Here is a 20,483-nt window from a genome sequence, read left to right as displayed (position 1 = left end):
ACACAACATTAATTTGATGTCCTGCTTGTATGCAGGCGCATTGAAATTTCAGTGTCTGCTGATTTGACTGCGCAGATCCGAATGCCTCCTGAGTAAACCTTCGTATGCTAATTGATAGCCTTGGTGCGATAACCCCACATTAAATTCATGTTCTGTCTTATTTGTTTCTTTCAGCCAGAATATAAGATCGCTGACCCCATCTGCACCTTCCTGTTCTCCATATTTGTCTTGTGCACCACCATCACCATCTTGAGGGATATTCTCGTTGTCCTGATGAATGGTGAGGCCCCAAAAACAACGGCAGTATGCCGAGTTTGCGGCTCTCGGTCCTCTCGTTCTTTTAAATGTTTTTAAAAAAAATTATTTTCACAAAGCCGCACATGTTCCCTGTCCGTCTCAGGCGCTCCTGCGGGGATGAAGTACGCTGACGTGCGGGACGGTCTTCTCGCAGTGAAGGGGGTGAAGGCGGTGCACAACCTTCACATCTGGGCCCTCACCATGAACCAGACCGTACTGACTGCACACGTCGCCATAGGTGCGCTCATAACACAAACTCCAAGGCATTGAGGCTCCCGTTTTTTGTTTCGCTGACATTTCCCCCTCTCCTTCCCACAGACGAGACGGTGGACGCTCAGACCGTCCTCAGAGAGATGACGCAGGCTTGCGTCTCCTCCTTCAACTTCCACTCGGTTACCATTCAAATGGAGAGACAGGCCGACCTGAAGCCCGGTTGTACCCTGTGTGAGGAGCCCAAGGTGTAGGGGACGCTCACCTGAGCCCATCGGAAAACACGAGGCCGAGCTCTGACACGCTGCAGCGTCCGGCACTGCTTCTCTGGTCACATGACCGAGTGCCCTCATGGCCTCGTGTGTTGAAGGGCCCGAAGAAGTAAAACTAGAATGTGCGCGTGTGAACGGCAAGCTTGTTCACGATTTCAATAATTTTAGACAAAAGGCTCTCTCTCCACACCCTTCCCAAGTATGAACTGAAGCATTCCCAAGATGTATTAGCTTTTTTTTTGTGTGTATTTGTGTTGCATTATGAATCACAATGAACTAAATTCACCCTTTTCATGAATCCATACATTTTACCATTCGGTTGAATTTCTTTAATGAAAACATTTGAGCGTTGAAACTTAAGCATCAAACACTTAGATTTTCAGCATTCTGGTGACTTTCATCATTGTTTTCGTCAAAAAGCCTTTATTTAAAGGAAACGGATGAATTAAAAATATAATGTAAGGCAGTAAAACTCTCAGGAACTTCTCAATTGATGTTATCCCTTCAGAGTCAACACACACACACACACACACACACACACACACACACACACACACACACACACACACACACACACACACGTAGGCATGATTTTCTCTGACGTTCTGTGTCTTTGTGTTTGGGGGAAGTAACCTCTTTAAATGTGCACGTGGCACTTATTCACCTCAGCGGTGCATTACATCATTTAAATGAATGTGTAAACCCCTGGACTTTAGGAGCCCACATGCCTGTGTTCTCTGAGAAGCTGTAATATTTTGTATTGCGATAAATAAAGTTATAATAATTTCAGAAAGAAAATCTGCCTTTCCTCTTATCGAGCAAAGGCTTCTGCTTGTGTACTGGCAGTAATCATATTAACTTTATTTATGATTGTGATTATTACATGGCGATTATTTATGATGGTGGTGCATGGTTGCCTGGGTACAGACTTCAAGTGTGTAATAAATATATATATATATATATATATATATATATATATATATAATTTATTACACACTTGAAGTCTACTCACTATCCTAATGGAACATTTGAACTACAGTGTTCACCTTGTGACCTTAAAACTGTTTAAGTATTAACTGACAATCAAGATCTCGAGGATGCAGCCATTTGCACACAATGTGGTATGTAAATATAAAACAATAGATACTTCTGTTTAGTGACAATCACACAAGCATTCTCAGAAGTACCGTGTGTGTGATGCTCTCGTCACATGTATGTTTACTACAGTGTCTCGCCACTGCCATTGTACAGTTTTAAAGCAAAATTAAATCAATAAAATATTCCTTTCCAAATACTTAGGAGTCTTGCTTTCAAAGTCCAATGTATAATGTCATAAAATCCTACATGATGAAGCTCTGTATCCATTTTCAACCTCGCTGCCTACACCAGCTCCTCTGTTGCTGGGCAACAAGCCCACAGATGGATCCATTGTCTTGAGGGGCATGTGGGTCTGTAACGGGCCTCCAGCTCCTTGACATTAAGCCAGTTTGTGTGTTTTTTTTAATTGTTTTATGTTCCTGGGCCAGTTTGGCTGCACAACTGGGGTTTGGGATTCACTTATGCTGCTTCTGAAGGGTAGTATATAATAATATAATGTATAAATATAAATGTAATATAGAAAGTCTTAAGGAGATGGACATCACTTATTGACTACTTGAGTTAGCGATCCCGTACTTTGATGTTGAGACGTGTCATTTTTGACAGTTCCGCCTCTGCTATTTCATCCACACCACCTCATGGTGATTGTTTGGTTTTGTAATGTTGATTGCATGCCAATGCATGTTAATAGCAATACAATTTAAAAAAGTTATATTCAGTAATACCAAACATGATAAGAATGTCAAAAACATATAGATTATAAACCTCAAATTGAATCTGAACTGTCAAAAGATCCTCAAACAACTGAGGATAAGACCAACCCTCTGTGTTATGAACGCGAAACCTGCTCTCCCTCCTCAGCCACACGCACACACACCCACCCACCCACACCCACCCACACACACACACACTCGCCCTGCCACCCACACTGCTTTATCCCATACCTTCAGCTGCACTAATCTCACGCTTGTTTCCACGGACGTGAAAGTTGCTGTGTCCAGTGGAATGGCCTTTCCGTGCCGCTGCCTTCAGAGCAGACCATCGTGCTCCTTTCTCTCTCCTTTCGAACTTAACCCCGGAGGGACCAGATCAGTGTGTGCTTAATTAAAGCATGAGTAATGCACTACGTCGCAAGATAATCTGTTTTAGTCCTGATACCCCCTTGGCTAATAATTATTACGCGGTTTGTTTCCTCACAAGGAGTATTTTGAATAAAAATGGGGTTATCTTTTGCTCTCTAACTGTTTTTACTTCTCCTCTCTCTGCTTCTTTTCCTCCATCGGCTATCACTTCGTCACCCCTCTTTCTCTCGTCGGTGAGATGAGGCGGTGCCGTCAGTTTAAAGGTAATCTGTGTTACCGGATTGTGTTATGCCAGATGCCCCCATACCATGCAACGTCACATGATGTACCTCATGAGGAAATCAGATGCATTGCCCTGTGATAAATAAAGGTCTTTGATTTCAAATGTTTGAATTTACAGGAATGTATTGTCTCCCTGAGGTTTGATTACATGAACATGAAAAAAAAATCAATACTTTATTTTTTATCAGATTGCCTTGATGTGATCAATACATTCTCTTGTTTCACTTTGATCAGTGATAGATGATATCTCAAGTAGCAAAGGGCCTGTAGACAGCTGTCTTTGCAGCTCTGCCCCCATTATAAACACACACACACACACAAACAAAATGAGAACCCACACAAATTTGCTTTTTTACAACCTTTTCCCATGAATGTGGTGTGTGAATGAACATAGTTCATTGTAAGTATATTCACTCACCGCCTGCCTTTTTACTCACTCACCTTCTCGTTACTCTCTTGTCCCAATTAAAGGCAATAAGAAGACAGGCTGGATCATTACGGAGAAACCCATTTCCAAATGGCACGCCTCAGTTGGTCTGGCTTTATGGCAGATGGGGATTGTAAAAGTAACGCTCAGTCATTCTGGCAAGCTAACCAGCAACTCCCTCTGCAATTAAGAAGTTTTGGGCATTCAAGTGCACTTGACACAGGGGTTTTACATATCCGTTTTGCATGTTGCGAATACAGAGATTTTTCAGAGAAAGAGAAGAAGTGAAAAGACGTGACTACAGGTTACTATTACACAAAATGTGTTCCAGATAAAACATAAATTGAAATCCAGCCCGTAACCCCAAATCTGAATGAATAATGTAAATTAAGTAATAGGCATCATAATCTACTTTTTCAGCCCCACTCAAGCCTGAAGGCAAAGCCTTTCTTTTTTCAGTAAAGCGCTTATTTTCAGTCTCAGTAAGTCAGAGCAGTAATTCTGCTGCACAACAGAGCACACGTTGAGGAAGCAGCCGTTTACTGACTTATATCCATTTCTGACACCTCCTGTACTTCCAATTGATTCAAATTCTGATCACTCACAAAATAATCTGAGCACAGCTGTACAATATTAAGTAATACATGGATGGGTGGATCCATTGAGGGATTTGATTTCACACAGGGATTTGATTTCACACAGAGTAGACAACATACCCATTCATGGATTGAATTTAAAGTTATAATGACCCATAAGGAGCAATCATGTGGTGGTGTCAATTGGCCTTAGGGCTGATGAAGTCAGACGTGTGAGACTTGGCTGTTGTATCAGAGTAGACCAGCATGTGGCGCTGTTTCCCCTAAATAGCCTAAACACATTTGCAGTGCGTCCTGCTTTACCGTAATAAAGTCATTCATGTTGAAACATTGGGGGAGAGGAGGTCACTTAAACAAGACTAACACGGACCAAATGTTATCTTTAAGGATGTAACATACAAGTTCTGGCAGATTAAAATGTACTCTTTCGTGAAAAATCACATTAAATATTGAAACAGACATTTTCCAGTGGCACTTCTACTTCATCATTTACCGCGACCAAGTCCCGGTGTCAAGACGAACTCTCGCGATAGTTGCTGTCGCTGAAACATCCTTGGAGCAAAGCAGGGAGCATGACATGTCAACAAAACAGATAAATTACCAACACACAGGTAACATTACAGGTTGTCTACCGTGCTATTGAATAAATAGGAGCACTCACCTCCGTGTCGGGTTTCACCTCGTGCGGGACTCACGAGACGACACAGACAATGAACCGAGAGGAAGCTGTCGTGTGCGGCGGCGACTGTCCACTTAGCTTTGGTGTCGCCGCTCCAATCGTGCACGGTGGCTAATTAACCCGATATCAGAGCCGGGCGCTTTTTTGGGAACGGGGTTTGAAGTCCAGGGCGACATTTAGCAGATGTGTATCGATGTAAAGGCACGTTTAACTGCTCATGAAAACCGGTACACAACTTTATAGAGACGGCTAAAATGTTAGCTCTTAGACTTTTGTCAGTGTTGGATGCGTTTAGCTAGGCAGCGCCTCGGTTCAGCTGTGAGGGCTACAATGTATCCAGGTGTGAGCGGTGGCTCAACCACACACACCACTTTCCTGTGTGCCGCAAATAATTGTTTCAACTTATGTTTAATATTTGTCATATATTACATCCGTATATCTAACTTCTGCACTATTATATGTCTTGGATTCTCATTTGTACTGCTGAGATTTACATCTTATCTTATACTCATTTGTATGAGTGTTGTTGAAGTGGGTCTGAGTGAGTTTTTACTGCCAGCGACTCCTCTAGTAATGCAAACAACAATAAACAAATAGCTTGACGGGGGAAACAAGCTAAACTTCCTGCCAATGTCCTTAAACATTAATGTGATTACTCTTCTCAGAAAAAACTCTTTTCACTCCTCCTAGCTCCCTTTTTCTCAACATTGTCGTCTCCTGTTCCCTCTGCTCATCTCCTTCCAGGCATGTAAGGGTGTGTTGGTGTGGACTAGCACCAGACGGTAACTTCACCTGGACCCACGCCCTCCTCCATCAGCATCCTCACCTGCTGTGTCCATGACAACCCCTCCACTGGTGTCGCCTTTTGGCACGCAGCCTCCGCCACCGCAGCAGCAGCAGCAGCAGCAGCAGCAGCAGCAACAACAGCAGCAGCAGCAGCAACAACAACAACAGCAGCAGCAGCAGCAGGCCCAGGCAGCACGTGATGTCAACACAGCCTCTCTGTGTCGCATCGGCCAGGAGACGGTCCAAGACATTGTCCTTAGGACCATGGAGATCTTCCAGCTCCTCAGGAACATGCAGGTCTGTCTCACTCTGGCTACACGCCGGTCAAATGTTGGTGGCACGCGTACTTCAGTTTCCTGTTTGCCTCTCCTTCTGTCTTGTTTATTTATTTATTTAATTTGCATATCATCCACAAAGCCCTCAAGCTCTTACAACATTTTTAAGTCCATAAACACAAACACGAGAGGCGCAAAAACGGCAATATGGAGACACCATATAATTAAACAGATCTGAACAAAACAATAAACGGCAGAATGTAATCATAAAAAGCCAAAAGATAAAAACAAAGTATTTAAAAATATGACAGCAATATACAAAAATAGTAATAATTGGTTTTGATCGTAACTTGACGGATCTCTATTTTGCAAAAAACAAAACTGCTGTCACTCAGGAAGGCAATTCTTTATTGTGTTTGGATGCAGGATGTACAAACAAGTCAGTCAAAGCAGACTGAATACTAAATGCAAGGCAGAGACATCAGTCCCGTCAAAGCAGCCAAAAGCTCTCGGTCTTTTTACTTTAATTATAAGAAATTTGCAAGTGCAAAGAAGTTAAACTTGCGGGTAATAGGAGAGTGTTTGGTCTTCGTCAGCCTACATGCAGAACTCTTCTCAGACTTAGCTTCCAATGTCTTCAGCATTAAGGCACCTTAATAATGGGTTTTGGTTCAAGGGGCTAAAGCTTATCTAATTTACTTAGTGTTAATAATTAATTAGCATAAACATCTTACAAATAACATCAACGATTTTACTGAAACGCTTACTGTCAAAGATACGGGGTCCAAGCAATGGTTGCATACGTGAGGAGAGGCTGATGAATCTTTTGTTACGGAGCTAAAACGGCAAAATCCAATCCCTCACATATACTAAACAGCTTCTTAGTGCAGCCAGATTGTTGTTATCAAGTTCTGGTTTAATAATGCATATTTCCCAGCAGTGAAAAACAAGTGTTATCAGTGTTCCAACGCTAGCTAAACAAGGGTTTTGCTCTTTCCTTTCCAGGGATTTCTCTTTATTGAAGTGGCACTACTTACTGCCTTTGTTGTCATAATGTAGAAGGAGCTGTTTCAGATTTAAAGAAGAAAAAAAAAGCCTACAGACTTTTCGTTCTAACTAATCTTTTTGTTTGGAGACTTCATACCTAGTCATACCAAGACCTCAATTATGTCTCATTTTAATAATTTCTTTACACGGTAAATTGCAATCAAGTGAGAGCGGAAAGTAGTCGAATCACAAATAAAGGTTAAGCGGGAGAATCCTTCTGGGATTTGATTGAGGATATCAACGCGGTCCGCGGTTCACATTGCCGCTCGGCTCTGACGGTGACCTAAAGATAAGGTCGGCATGCGTTTACCGTGGATGTCTGCCTGCTCCTCCGAGACGCTCGCCCTGCGCCTTGTTAAAATCACAGCCAGAGACGGGCCAAACAAGCGCGCCTCAACCACAGAATGCACAAACAGCATTGATGTGACTTGTTTTTCACAGATCACAGGCTGTCCTCGTAAAAAGTCTTTTATTTATCTTCCATGCCTTTATGCATCGCTGTCTGTCTGTCTGTCTCCCCCCTGTTACTCCGTCTCTTTGCCTGCCCTGAAGACAGGCTCGTTTCATGTTATGTAGGATGTTTATAATCAGACAATGCTGCCCCGGGGGCTTGTCGATGCGCTCAGTAAAAAACAAAAGAAAACATGTCTTGTTACTCTTTAACTCCATTGTAGTTAAAAGCCAGTGATGCCACCTCAGTATGAGTAAAAACATTCAAAGTGCAGCATCTGAAGCAGTTAACCTTTTGAAGCGGCTGAGTCTTTTTAGTTTTGTGGTTTAAAACTGTGATTTTTATTTATTTATAAATACCAGTTACTGTGGCATGAATACAAACATATGAACAACTTTTTTTTCGGTTTCAGTACAGCTCATCTTCTTGCCATCGTAATTTGAAAATAAACCATGGCTTCGTTATCTCTAATAGTGCAGTGCATTAGTAAAAGGCTGCTAATGAACTATTACCAGTCAGGGAGCAACAGAGAGTTTGCAGTGCCTTTTGCAGTCCGCGGGGATCAATGGACGTTTCTTTTTATTAGCACTTGCAAAATTGCGCGCTTGTACTCTGCATAACACAACATTTCCTCTGTGTGGCTTCTCAGCTGCCTAATGGAGTCACTTACAACCCCAACACCCACGGGGACAGGCTGGGGAAACTACAGGAGCACCTGCGGATGCTTTCTGTGCTGTTCCGCAAGCTGCGCCTCGTCTACGACAAATGCAACGAGAACTGCGCCGGGATGGACCCCATACCCCCGGAGGTGAGACACGGTGACACTGACGGGATTCAATTATCCTTCACTAATGTGATTTAAAGAGCAAAGTCGACACGTGTGTGAGCGTCTGACTTCAGATAACCGAGTAAATCACCAGCGTAAACACGTCGGACGCTTAAAGGAGCACACGTTCATGAGAATCGATGGCAGACTGACGCCCCAATAATAATTAAATATTACGCAACGCATCCTGCTCCGCGTGTCCCATATGGAAGTCCTGCTTTTGGAGATCCATAAATGCAAGTATATAATGTTTTACAGTGTCAGCAGCAGAATTAAGGGACCTGCTGAAGCCAAGCGATGGGAGAAAATAGGGAGTGCCGTTAATGTCGTGTTACCTGCGGGTCACACGTCAGTGAGACAAAGAAGAAATGGCACAGCAAGACGATCAATAGGAGGGGGGGCAAATGATTTAAGACGTGTTGCAGTTAAAGATGCCAATATTGATGTTGTGGTGTTATACAGTAGCGTCAATAGCCAATTTGAAATGAAAGCTGAGATTGGTAGGCTATGCTTTCACAGAGTCAAACAGGATCATTTCAAAGTAATTATAAAGTGATTCATGTCCGGTTTTCAAACTCCAAAATTGCTTTAAATTAATGAACTATACAATCCATTAGTGAAAAGCTTGGCTCGGCGAGCGGCGGACGAACTGCAGATGACGACCACGAGAGGTCCGGACCGCTCGTAAATTGTGTTCGCAACCTCAGAGAAATGTCAAAATACGAGCAAATGTTGGCGATCCAAGGCAGTGAAAGTCTGTGTGATGGGTCTGTCGTGTCGACTCTGACCTGAATTTGAAGTCATGTGATGATGAAGAATATCGTGCACGTTCCACAAAAAACTAATCATTGTCCTAATTAACTCAATAATTAATGCTTATGAGAGAGGGTGTAGCAACCTTTTTTTTTATTTATTTTTTTACATATACCTAAAATAGAAATGTGCCTTTTTAAATGCATTGAAATGTGACAATGCATGAAGTAGAATAATTCCAAAAAGGAATGATTTTAAAATGATATTTCCGACTTTTTTTTTACCTTTTTTATTACATCATCACTTTACCCACTCTAGTTATTATTAAAATACATGTTATGTAGTAGTACATGGCTTTTGATGTGACTGCATCATTTTTATTTACAGGTTGTCTGAGCACACGTTGCCCTTTTACCTCAATTTCCTGTTAATACTTATGCAGAATGGAAACAAAATAACAAAAACTGACAATGAATCAATAAATAAGCCATAAATCTGACAGTAAACAAGGTTCAGCCTCTTTTAGAAGGGAGTGTTCTCAGGTTTTATATTGATCCATTAATAATTACATTCTCACTCGTCACTGAGACGTTGCCCTATTTCACCCGACCTCAAATCCAGTTTTGCTTTTAATACATACACTGTGCATATGCAGCTGCAATCATCTGACTTGTAGTGGTGGAAGCACATCATTAATCGGATGTGATTTTTTTTCTTTCAGATGCAAACAAACGTCAGCGCATGCTGCGTAGTGTATTTTTGCACTTTCAGACCGCGGCCTTATGTAACCCTGCTTTGTACACCTGCTAAAGTAGGAAGCTGCTAGTTTACAGGAAGTATGCCGTTGCTGCTACCCCCGGGAACTCTTATCTCACCTGCTCCCTCTGGGTCTGTCTTTTCACCGCTCGCAGCAGATCCGTTGGTCGTTTTAGGCGAGTCTCTAGAGTCTCTTTACCGCTGCTCGCGCTCGCCGTCCACACACGGGAACAGCAGCGCTCGGCTGCATTCCACCCCGGTGCACCATACAGAAATACATATGATGCATGGGCACAATTGTGACACACAGCCATTGAATACACAACACTGACACAAACACAGAGTGGCTCACTGGGCGCTGTTCGAGGCTCGATGCAGGGCTACAGCTAGGCAGGCCGTCCACCACTTTTGATTGGATTTATGACTGCGGCAGTCCCTTCCCAATTTCTACAGATTGCCTCGGAGCTAATCTCTCTCACCAGACTCCTACTGAGGATAAAGGAGGATGTGGGAAGAGACCAGTCTCAAATTGGAACAAATTTGCAATGGCTGCCACCGTGTACATTTTCGAGGAATTGAATAATACAGTTGCTGGGAGCATTTCTTTTTTTTTTTTTTTTTTTTTTTTTAAACGATCCAGCCGCTGGCGGTTCGGAAGGACTCTTCTCGTCTGCAGTGCTGCCAATGAATCAAAACCCATGAAGGGTTCACTTTGACGTTTCCTTTGTGCCGCAATGGTGTAAACCCTCATTGAATCATTGCGCCATCTTGCAATTTTTTCCCCCTATTCTTATCTCCAACTTATTCAAATGTTTGTATATTTCCCCGTTGAGGCTTGAAACCCAGTTTATTGCTGACCGGCCAATAGCTCAACTAGCCATGTTTGTCCGGAGCGGAGGGTTGTTGATTTTGGCGCCCGACATGTACGCCATTTATCATCCCGCAGAATTCAGGTGCCTGCCTGACAGACGCTCACTATTGGCCGCCTGAAACAGGAAGTGGAATCAATGACTCGGCTAGTGTGACCTCATTGCAGCCTAATTAGCAACAGGCCCGTTTAATGAACAGCTGGACCCAAATGTGCACGTCAGCGCTTTCCCCTTTTTCTTTCCAGCTGTCGCTCTGTGCTGCCCCGCCGCAGCTTTTTCCTCCCTTGTTTTCTCAAGCTCTGTACTTCTTCTCACTTCTTCATATCCCTCTTTTTCCACTTATTTGTCTGCTTTTCCTCTCTGACACCTGCTCAATATTTCCTCCCCTGTACCTCCCCCTTTTCTTCTTTCTTCCTCTCTGTCTTTTCATTTGTTCACTTTGTTTTCTTCTTCTTCTTCTGCAGCTGTCTCTTCTGTTCACTTTTCTCTGTTGTGCAAGTCTTCTTCATCTTTGTCATTTCCTGCACTGTCCAGCCATGCCGTTTCATTTCACATTCCCCTTACTCGTCCGCCCCCTCAGTGCGTTGATATTCTCTAGGGTTTGTGTTTGCTACCCTTTTTCTTTTTGTCTTAGCGCTGCAACCTGGAGAACTTCATTAGCCCATTCCTCTCTGTCAGGCAGCAAGCCACATCCATCTTTCTATGGCAGAGGCAGGGGTTATGACTCACACAGGCACCGGCATGCGCACACACACACACACACACACACACACACACACACACACACACACACACACACACACACACACACACACACACAAATACACTCTTCCATCCGTGTTTCCTACCCAACTCAGCACATTTCATTTTCCACTCAGAAGCTGCCAAAATCAGCCCGCTACCTTTTTATTTTTCAATATGTCATTGGCTTCAGTTGGAAATTATCGACTGAAAAAAACGTTCCTCTTTTCTTACGTTTTCTCGAACCAAAGTCATAGTTTGTCCGAGATAAATTCCTGCACATGTCCTTGCTGTCTCTTCTCCCTCCAACAGTCAGAGTTGTTGCAGCTTGGCGTGAAGCTCGGTCTGGAAACTGACAGGAGTGCAAAAATTATCCAGATTTGTACATCTTACTGTCGCCCCCGCCCTCTGCCTTTTTCTGTATTTTTCTCTTGTTCGCCTCGTTCTTGGTCTCTTCCCACTCGTCTTTCTGCCCCCTTAAAAATTCGCTTTTCCCCCCTCTGCCTATCTGACATTTTGTTCATCGTCTTGCAGTCTTCTCTCTTTTTACATTTTTTCTTCTCCCTACTTTTATGTTATCCTAGATGTTGGCCAGCTCCAGCGGAACTAAAACAATCAGTCATTGCTTCCAGACGAAGCAGCTTATTCCAATCATTGTTTATTGTCTGCAGGTCCTCCCCTCCTCCAGCTGCACAGGCTCAGGTCAAGCGATGGAGAAAAGCACAACGCTCTAAAGAACTTTGCGTGATATAGATTTGCATTGTGACAAGTCGTTATTGAAGGCAAGGTGTTTTTTTTGCTATATGGCTTCTAGTTGTTCAGAGTCTCCTTCCTAATCTGTGTTTGTGATCTTGTCTGGTATGACAGTTTTTGTTTTGAAAAGGAAACAGGAACTCCTTCCAGTGTATACACTACTACAGATTATTTTTCAAACCCATTCAGAGTGGTGTCGTGTGTCTGGAGAATGGTTTGTGGATTTCTTTGTGGAGTGTTAAACTATAAAATTGACTTTATGTCAACATAAGTGATGCCATGTATTTCCCTGAAACTCTGCACAATAGCGCAGACATTTGTCTACATTTACAATGTGTGTCCATTCAGGAGCTCTGCAGCGATCAACGGCCGTATCATCAATCACACATTGCCAGTGTGAGAGTCTTTTCTTTGGCACACGTCGTACGAGGAACAGCGTGTTCTCGAGACCGAGCCTCGCATTACTTGACGTGCGACTGCGGCACACCTCCTCCCCGCGTTGGCCACCGGGGGGCAGTGTGACGCAAAGCAGCGGGAGGTGGGACCCTTTTGTGAGGCTCTCGCACATCAGCCCCGCTGTAGCGTCAAGCAGACAAGGTCAAGCATACAGAGCGTTTAAAAATGAATTAATGTCCCACTCGCTCTCTGTACGGCCCTCTCCATACATTGGAGAGGGATGGGTGAGGCTCAGCCCGTGTTTCGAGAGCTTACACAGAATCTCCATTTTCACCACTTTGCGGGGACAAGACTATCAGACCGCACAGGGATATCGTCAGGTTAGGATTGCACTCATGGCTTGAGCTCGCCCATATGCAGAAAATTCTGACCTGCACTCACAGGGCATTTTTAGGAAATATATGAATATGTAGCGTCGTGCTTTTAATGCATTTGGCTCACGGACAGAATAAGAGAGAGAATGGAAAAGTGCATTAGGGAGTTTTATTCCAGAGCGAGGCCCGATTGCCAAGAAAGTAAAAGTATTTTGATACTAATGCAATTGAAATCAGTCGAATGTGTCAGCGTTTTGGGAGCGATTCATCTCGCGGGCGGCTTGCTTTACAGTAAATAACATAGCCAGGTTTGTGTTTTCTCTACCTTCCAGCAACTGATCCCCTTCGTGGAGGATGACGGCTCTAAACACGAGGATCGCTCGGCTGGCCAGAGCCGCCCCGTCACAGAGGAGAGGAGAGAAATCCTGGAGGTCAACAAGGTACTGTGCTCTGTGTCTCAATAGCACACACACACTGTTACGGGGGACAGGTTTGATTCCCAGCCGGCAGCAATGAAACCAGAAGGAAGGACTGATAAAAGAAAAAGTGAAAAAGGGTTCACAAAGTGATATCTTGAGATTGGATCACAGCTTAGCGTGATGTTATTTCAGATTAGTAAAGTTTCAGTCAACCTCTCAGATCCATGAGCCTCCAGACATTTCAAATCACATCTACTTGAGCTAGAGGGGGAAAACACAGAGTCTCATATCATCTTAAAGATATAATAATTAGATAGGAATTCATTACGGATTAGTCATTTCAGACTCCATCCTTAACCTGAAGCTTTAAAGTAATAGCCCACTTCTCATTAACTGGAGAACGAGCATCCAGGCTGCGATGGTGCGGTTCGTACAAAACAGGATTAAGAGACTGCACTTGATGATCTTTATTGTCTGCTGATAGAGTTTGTGTGTTTAAAGGGGGCAATATGCTGGTGGGATATGCTACTGTCGTAACCCCAGGCCTACGAATGCATTTGGATGTACATATATGTGCTGCAGTGAGAGGGGATTTATTTGTAGTCCAAGGACACCTGCCCACATCTCCAACAGAGGTCATTAAGTCAGAAAGATGAGGTGGAAGGCTGAAGGCCCTGGATGGTTTTGTTACTCGAAACACGTGTTCAGCAGCACCACATGGAGGTCGGGCAGAGAGCCGACGGACTGGCGTTACAAGAACCCTCACATCGAAATGTAAAGCACGGTATCTCTGTCTTGGTGTTCTTCACACATCCCGAGAACCGCTCGTCCGATCTACCCCACACTCGGTGGGTGCATTGTTCGAGACTCAAGGGAGAGCTTTTCCGAATGTGGTGCAATTTGGCAAGATGGTGGCGCTACAAGGCAAACTCGTCATTTTAATGGTGTCCCTTAAGGTGTCTTCTTGTGGCAGGTAGTCATGAACTGCGGAGTGCTGGGATTCTTTGCTTCAAGCCACCCGGTACACTACCTGTAATAGAAAATACTTCTTCTGTAACCTAATATGTCAGACCGGCTCTCTTGTGTTGTACTGTCAGTAATTCTGTTTGTTTTTGTCATGGACACAATCTCGAGGTGGAGCTGATAGTTGGAATATGTATATACACGTATGTATGTGTGGTTTGGCATCCTCGGGATTGCATTGCCGCTTTCTGCTGATCTTGTAGTTCTGTGGCTCTCGTTGGAACTCGATCTCCGGACAGAATTTTGCAGCCGAGTGTGAAGTCGCCATTTCACAATCTGAGGCTATGGTACCGGAGTTGGTACCCCCGTGTGAGGGACTACAAGTACCCCTTTGTGTCTTATACGTGCATTATGATCAGATGACGTGTGAGAACGACTTCCAGGATTGGTGTGATGCCGCCAGTGAATGTGACTCGTAACAGCTCTTTTTATGGTTAAAAATGAGAAGTTAATGGGGAGTGGCTCTGTGAAGATAAGTTATATAGCTTTGACGATCGTAACATATCTAATTTACTCCTCGGATCAGTGATCGCAAGTCATGAAATGGTCAAGATGAATGGCTTTATGTTGCCTGATATGCATAAAAAGATTTAAATACTAGTGAAATTGAGTAAAACAAGTAACCTTTACAGTAGGCTATATAAACATCAATAACTTGACCAAGATACAGGCTGATGGTGTTTTTGAATATTTACAGAAGCAAAGGAGACCGTGGGGTTAGTCGTGTCTTGTGAGTGAGGCGTTCACTTCTGGAGGGATTTCAAGTGGCGGACATCAAACACACCTAAGAGCTTTTTCAAACGCCTTCACTGTCAGATATGTTTTGGCCCAGCTCTGATGGAGAGAGGCTGCTTTATGACACTCTGAAGTGCAGAAGAGAGCTTTACTTCAAACCGACACGGCATGTCAATAGTCGGTCTGAACGTTTGCTGGAGAGCAATTTCATCCTTAGTTATGGTTAATATTTGCACGCGACAGACGTAAATGGGTGAATTTGAGCACAGATGTGTCTACTTACCTCATACGGCAAGAAGGTGCTGATATTTGCGTTAGTAGCACGATGAGGAGACGCAATGAGAAACGATCACAAACAAGCGGCGCTTTGTGTTCCCGCGCATCGTTTGTCGTGACTCCCTTGTGGCGCGAGAAGGCAATTTTACTCCAGTGTCTGTAATGGCGTGCCCCCGCCGCTCACCGTGAAAACTGCAGTATTGATGGGCAATTACTGAAAATAAATACATTGTGTGGCTGCCACAGAAAAATATTGCACACCATAAATACGTTTCTACAAGGGAGGGAGCAAGAATCCCATTTCCGTAACGACTGCTGTTACCGCCGAGGTCGTACAGCGTTTCAATGTTTCAGTGACTCGAAACGAGGCGGATCGCTCCATCCAGACGGAGGCGGGATTAAAGTACACGCAGATTTCCATGTTAAACAAAATACAATGCAAATCTGAATGTTGTGCAAAGCCTTGCTGAGCTGACCACAGGGACACCACACCAGCTGACAAACCCTGCCCCTTGATATTTTGGCTTTTGCCGTCATAGATTATTTGCGAGTCCAAGATTACATTTCGTCTCTCTTCCCGTGAAACGGACCCGTCGAGATGACATTAAAGCGCTGTGTGCTAATATCATCCTTGGGTCGACGCAGGTGAGGTAAACAGCCAGAACTCGGACACGATGATTCCATCTAATGGGTCTCACCTGAGTACAGGAGTTATGGACACTGGAGCGTTGCAAAGGGCCATGTAAAAAAAAAAAAAAAAGGCATCATGCATTATTTAGGAGGCCTGTTTCAGTTTGCTTTGTCCGTCACGAATTTGTTTTGTCTGTGTGCATATGTGACTGCGTGGAGAGTGTGAGGAGGAGCTTTTGTTGTTTTTTCTTCAGAGAGAAAAGATTGCGTTTGCATTCGCTGTCACACAAGCTTTCATTGTGTGCTCGTGCCGGCAGAAGCCCCCTCTCCGTTTCCTCTCTTTGTGTGCGCTTTGTGCTGGCTTCTGGTCAGAGTGTGCATGCCAAACCGTCTGAGTGTGCTGCAATGATAATGGTCCAAGGTCAGGGGTGTCAGCAGCAGAGATGAGAATTGGTTATTTTTAAGAGCACGGCTCCCCTGGCTGCTTTTAAATGTTAACACTACAGTGAGAGATTGCGGCGAGTCTTTGCGCTCAACTGCACTCACTCTCCTTTTCACAAAAAAGACTCCATACCCGCAAAGAGTACGGTTAAAGACTGGAGATATTGTGGTAGATAAATAACAGACTTCACACTTCAACTCTTTGAATAAAACACTGGACTGAAAAACAGGGATTTGTTTGGGCATTCCTGCAACAAGACCTAAACAAAACAAAACAATTTCCTCTGATTTCTCTGAGAGTTTCAGTTCTGTACACAATACAGACCCGACTGGAAAGTGAGTTTGATTGTTGTCCTGTTAGAAATCTGTGTATGGATGTGATAAATAATCTTGTTTATATAATATGACCTTCCCCCGATGCAATGCATTAGCATGCAAATTGAGCTCCGCCAAATGATCCACGTGTATACAGAGATGGATGTAGAGATTGAGAAGACAGGCTGACCGTAATACGCTGAGCGCAGATTTCCCTCACATTCTGCAATCCTGAGGGCACAGCAGGACCGTGTTATGCAGTTTGTCTCAAAAAAACAACTCGGTACACTGTTCACGCTATTCACTCGATAGGCACATTTCACTTATTTCAAAGTGAAATACATCCTACATCTACTGACTGCACAAAATTTCAAAGATGTGATGATATTGATTTTTTTTTTTCGCTGCTCATTTGTCTCGCTTAAAAATCGTTCGTACACTTGTCAGATTGTTTTTATCTACAGCTTTATGAGCAGTAACTGATTTATTACGGGAACTTATTAAAGGTGCAATGTGTAAGATCTGGACACATGCTCCAAACTAATCAGGTGCAACAATTCACCTCTACTTTTGGGTTTATACAGCCCAGATTAGCAGAAAACCAGCCAACCACGAACTAACCACAGGGCAAGAAGATGCAAAATTCAACCAAATCTGAGCGACAGTCAAAATACCACTGCTATCTTATAATGTCCTCGTGTGTCGCTGGCCTGTAGTTCACGTTAGCCATCTGTGTGCTAACTGTGCCACTAGCCCGGGACACTGTATATCTTGACAGTTTGTCTGAAAGCTTGTTTTTTGAATAAAAAAAACCCCTAAGTGGCAGAATTGAGAAAACTACAATTTCCACTTTGCCATCGCCGCAACCAAGGAGACTTCTCTGCCGGGAGGAGAGTGGGCGGCGGCTTTGGGAGATTCATCTTTTAGTTAGCAGACAGTGGCAGCGCTGGGTCTAACCGGTGTAACGGCTTGCAACAGAGGGGTTCGCTGATCCGGTGGGGTGTCAGGCCGGTCACCCGAGGTCAGATCCCCCCGGCGCTGGAGCATGCTGGTTCCAACAGCTAACTGCCAACTGAGATCCGTCTCCCAGAGCCACTATAAATTCAAATAAGAGTCGATTTCTCTTTTCTGTCACTTTGAATTCAATCCAATAAACAAACTATCCAAACACACACACACACAGACCCTGTCTGTACCTTCAATGTGACCGGCAAGCCCCCCTAAGGCAGCTCTACTTCTCCGTCCTCTCGTGTTGGACTGAAGACAGGACGTCTTTGACAAAACCTCGACACTGTTCAAATTCTGTTGAAAATGTTAGTTCACTTTTTGAAGGCTTTTCTAGATATTCTGGCTAGATATTACAAATCTGCATCATCGGTTCATGATTCCCTTAAAAGTGTCCCACTCAGTGTTTATATATTCAGTATTGCGTGTATCCTTGAGCACAAGTGAACGTGTTGAGTCCATTTCCTTTGTCTGACACATTAGCAATGCAAAACTGTTGTCTAAAATGTCCACTGTCTCCTGCGTCCACGGGAACAGACTAAAAAAGGGACTTGTTTTGAGGGGGGGGGATGCAATTACTGATGTTTGAGACTATATGTTTCACTGGATGGAGACACTTTAGGTAACACACTTACCTATTAAATTGTGATATTTCCTAGTCTTTTATTGCCAGAGTTTCTTTTGTCTTAGTTAATGTTATACATTATCTATATACTTAGTTTCAGACCTTTAAATTATACGTCGTCATGCTATTTAACTTGACGACAGCAAAGCTGCATTTCTAGTGTTTTTATCGGGGGAAATTTTCCATCAGTGGTGTTTGTTTGTTCATATCGTCCAAACATGCCCAGCAGCTAAAGCTTGAACTAAATTTTCAATCTGGCCCTCGGATATCCGGTGCGTACCTCATGTGTTTGCAGCAGCATGTTTAGCTGTGATTCTGCCCAGCTGCACATTAAGGTCGCAATAAGGGCCGCAAGCTTTGGGGAGTTAAATCGGTTAGTCTGATCAGCAGAACAGAGATGCGGCGGTACAGGGGAAGCAGATGTTTGCGGCCTTGCTACATCTGCCGCAGTCACTCCAGCCAGATAGGATAGTTCTGCATGAACGAGGGACAATCGGGAGGGAGGGTGAGGCGGCAGGAAAGAGGAAGGGAGATACCTAGAGGAGTGAGAAAAGTGTAGGAGGAGATCTAAATGGCAGCGAGATGTTTCCATGAAAAGGTTGATGGAGTGATAGATTAAAGATATGTGATAGGAGGAGAGAGAAGAAAAAAAAATGTGTGAAGAAAGCTTCTGAGTAAAAGAAGAGAGAAATGGACTGTTAAGGTAGGAGAGGTGTTTGAAGATGGATGGATGACCAGACAAATAGCTGTGTTGTCACAGAGTAGATGTGTGAAGTGGAGGGTAAAGGACAAAGGGACACCGAGAGAATTGAATAGGCGGTAAAAAAAAACATTTGGGTGTTGTTGTTTTTTTAAAAAAGCAATGACTACGTATAGAGAGTCAAGGATGCAGCCCCCTAAAAAAAGATTGATGAAAGAATGGATGGAAAGATGTGTAAACAGCCGTGGATTGTCAAAGTTAAGCCATTCCCATTCAGATAGGGTCTTCAAAAGGAATAACAGAAGACTGATGAAATTCAGCTGCAGCGGGGGGAAAAAGGATGCCTTCTGTAACAGGATGCCGAGCGAAAGAAAGATAGAAGATTGATGCATAAGTGAAAAGATAAGTCCAAGCGTGCCTCACAGTCTCCAGCTGATATGTCACATTGGTTTAGCCTCATCTTTCCCTGAAAGCTGAATACTTTTTTTTTTCTTTTTTTGATAAGGCGACTTCTATCAACATTTAAATCCCCCCACCGCTGCCAATGTGAACAACGACAGTATGCATCTATGAGAAGGCTGTGATGGGCAGAGTGATTGGAATGGCGGGGATTTTCCTGTATGCTCCTTTCTGTGTGGAATAACCTTGGAACAGAAACCACCCGTGTTACAATTAGACAGAACAGAGGGATCTGATGAGAGCGCCATTGAAGTGTGTGTTCTGTGCACACGAGGGAATAATGGAAAGTAAGCGTTGGCCCAGTTCTACATGTTCACGCTGTTCAAACCCTACTTAATCCTTGTCTACAGCCGCGCCCCGACTCCTTCTTCTGCCACCGCCGAGGGACATATTGAAGCCTGATGTTTGGACAACAAAATCCAAATCTGACGAGTGGAGTCTTAGTGAGGTTGAGATTGTAAGGGAGTGGCAGGCACCACCGCTTCCACGTCAATTAGAGCAAACGTGCCCGGAGACACGCGTCTCTTTTAGCGTCGATATATCCCTTTGGTAAAACAATAACCGTTGAAAATGCCATCAAGACACTCATTAGAACTCGTAACACGGGGTGGCAACACACTATTGATTTCTGGAGAGTAATTGAGGATCTTCCTCTTGCCATTTAGACTTCAACTGGGGATCATATTCCTTATTGACTGCAAGTTGTGTTCTTGCATCATTGAATGGTCCGAAAATAGTGAAAAAGGTCCTTAATTTCACACAAAGGTGACTTCTTTAAATTACTTTGTTCAACCAGCAGTCACTGAATTGCCCATCGACTTGCGCATCACTTGCAACCGCTGTCTGCCTCGACTTAAGGTCCAATTCACAAAAGACACGATGCGA

At 43.8% G+C, this 20,483-nt stretch overlaps 2 protein-coding genes across 3 annotated transcripts in view; both read left to right on the top strand.

The window, feature by feature from the left end:
- The window catches only part of slc30a8 (solute carrier family 30 member 8), an 8,837-nt gene extending 7,260 nt beyond the window's left edge, over positions 1 to 1,577 (top strand). For both annotated transcript variants that reach the window (XM_068575488.1, XM_068575489.1), the window contains exons 7-9: positions 175 to 280; positions 401 to 535; positions 616 to 1,577. In XM_068575488.1, coding sequence (XP_068431589.1) covers positions 175 to 280; positions 401 to 535; positions 616 to 761 — 387 coding nt within the window. In that variant the 3' untranslated portion in view covers positions 762 to 1,577. The remainder of the gene's footprint in view (positions 1 to 174; positions 281 to 400; positions 536 to 615) is intronic.
- A 3,217-nt stretch (positions 1,578 to 4,794) lies between these two features.
- med30 (mediator complex subunit 30) overlaps positions 4,795 to 20,483 on the top strand; it is a 31,464-nt gene continuing 15,775 nt past the window's right edge. Inside the window, exons 1-4 of the mRNA XM_068575636.1 lie at positions 4,795 to 4,875; positions 5,688 to 6,026; positions 8,152 to 8,310; positions 13,303 to 13,410. Coding sequence (XP_068431737.1) covers positions 5,781 to 6,026; positions 8,152 to 8,310; positions 13,303 to 13,410 — 513 coding nt within the window. The 5' untranslated portion in view covers positions 4,795 to 4,875; positions 5,688 to 5,780. The remainder of the gene's footprint in view (positions 4,876 to 5,687; positions 6,027 to 8,151; positions 8,311 to 13,302; positions 13,411 to 20,483) is intronic.

This window comes from Clinocottus analis, unplaced genomic scaffold (assembly GCF_023055335.1).
Source record: "Clinocottus analis isolate CAN_PGR_092001 unplaced genomic scaffold, fCliAna1.0.p SCAF_14, whole genome shotgun sequence".
NCBI classification, from domain to species: Eukaryota; Metazoa; Chordata; class Actinopteri; order Perciformes; family Cottidae; genus Clinocottus; species Clinocottus analis.
Note: the sequence above shows the minus strand (reverse complement) of the source record. Positions and strands in the feature narration are given on the sequence as shown.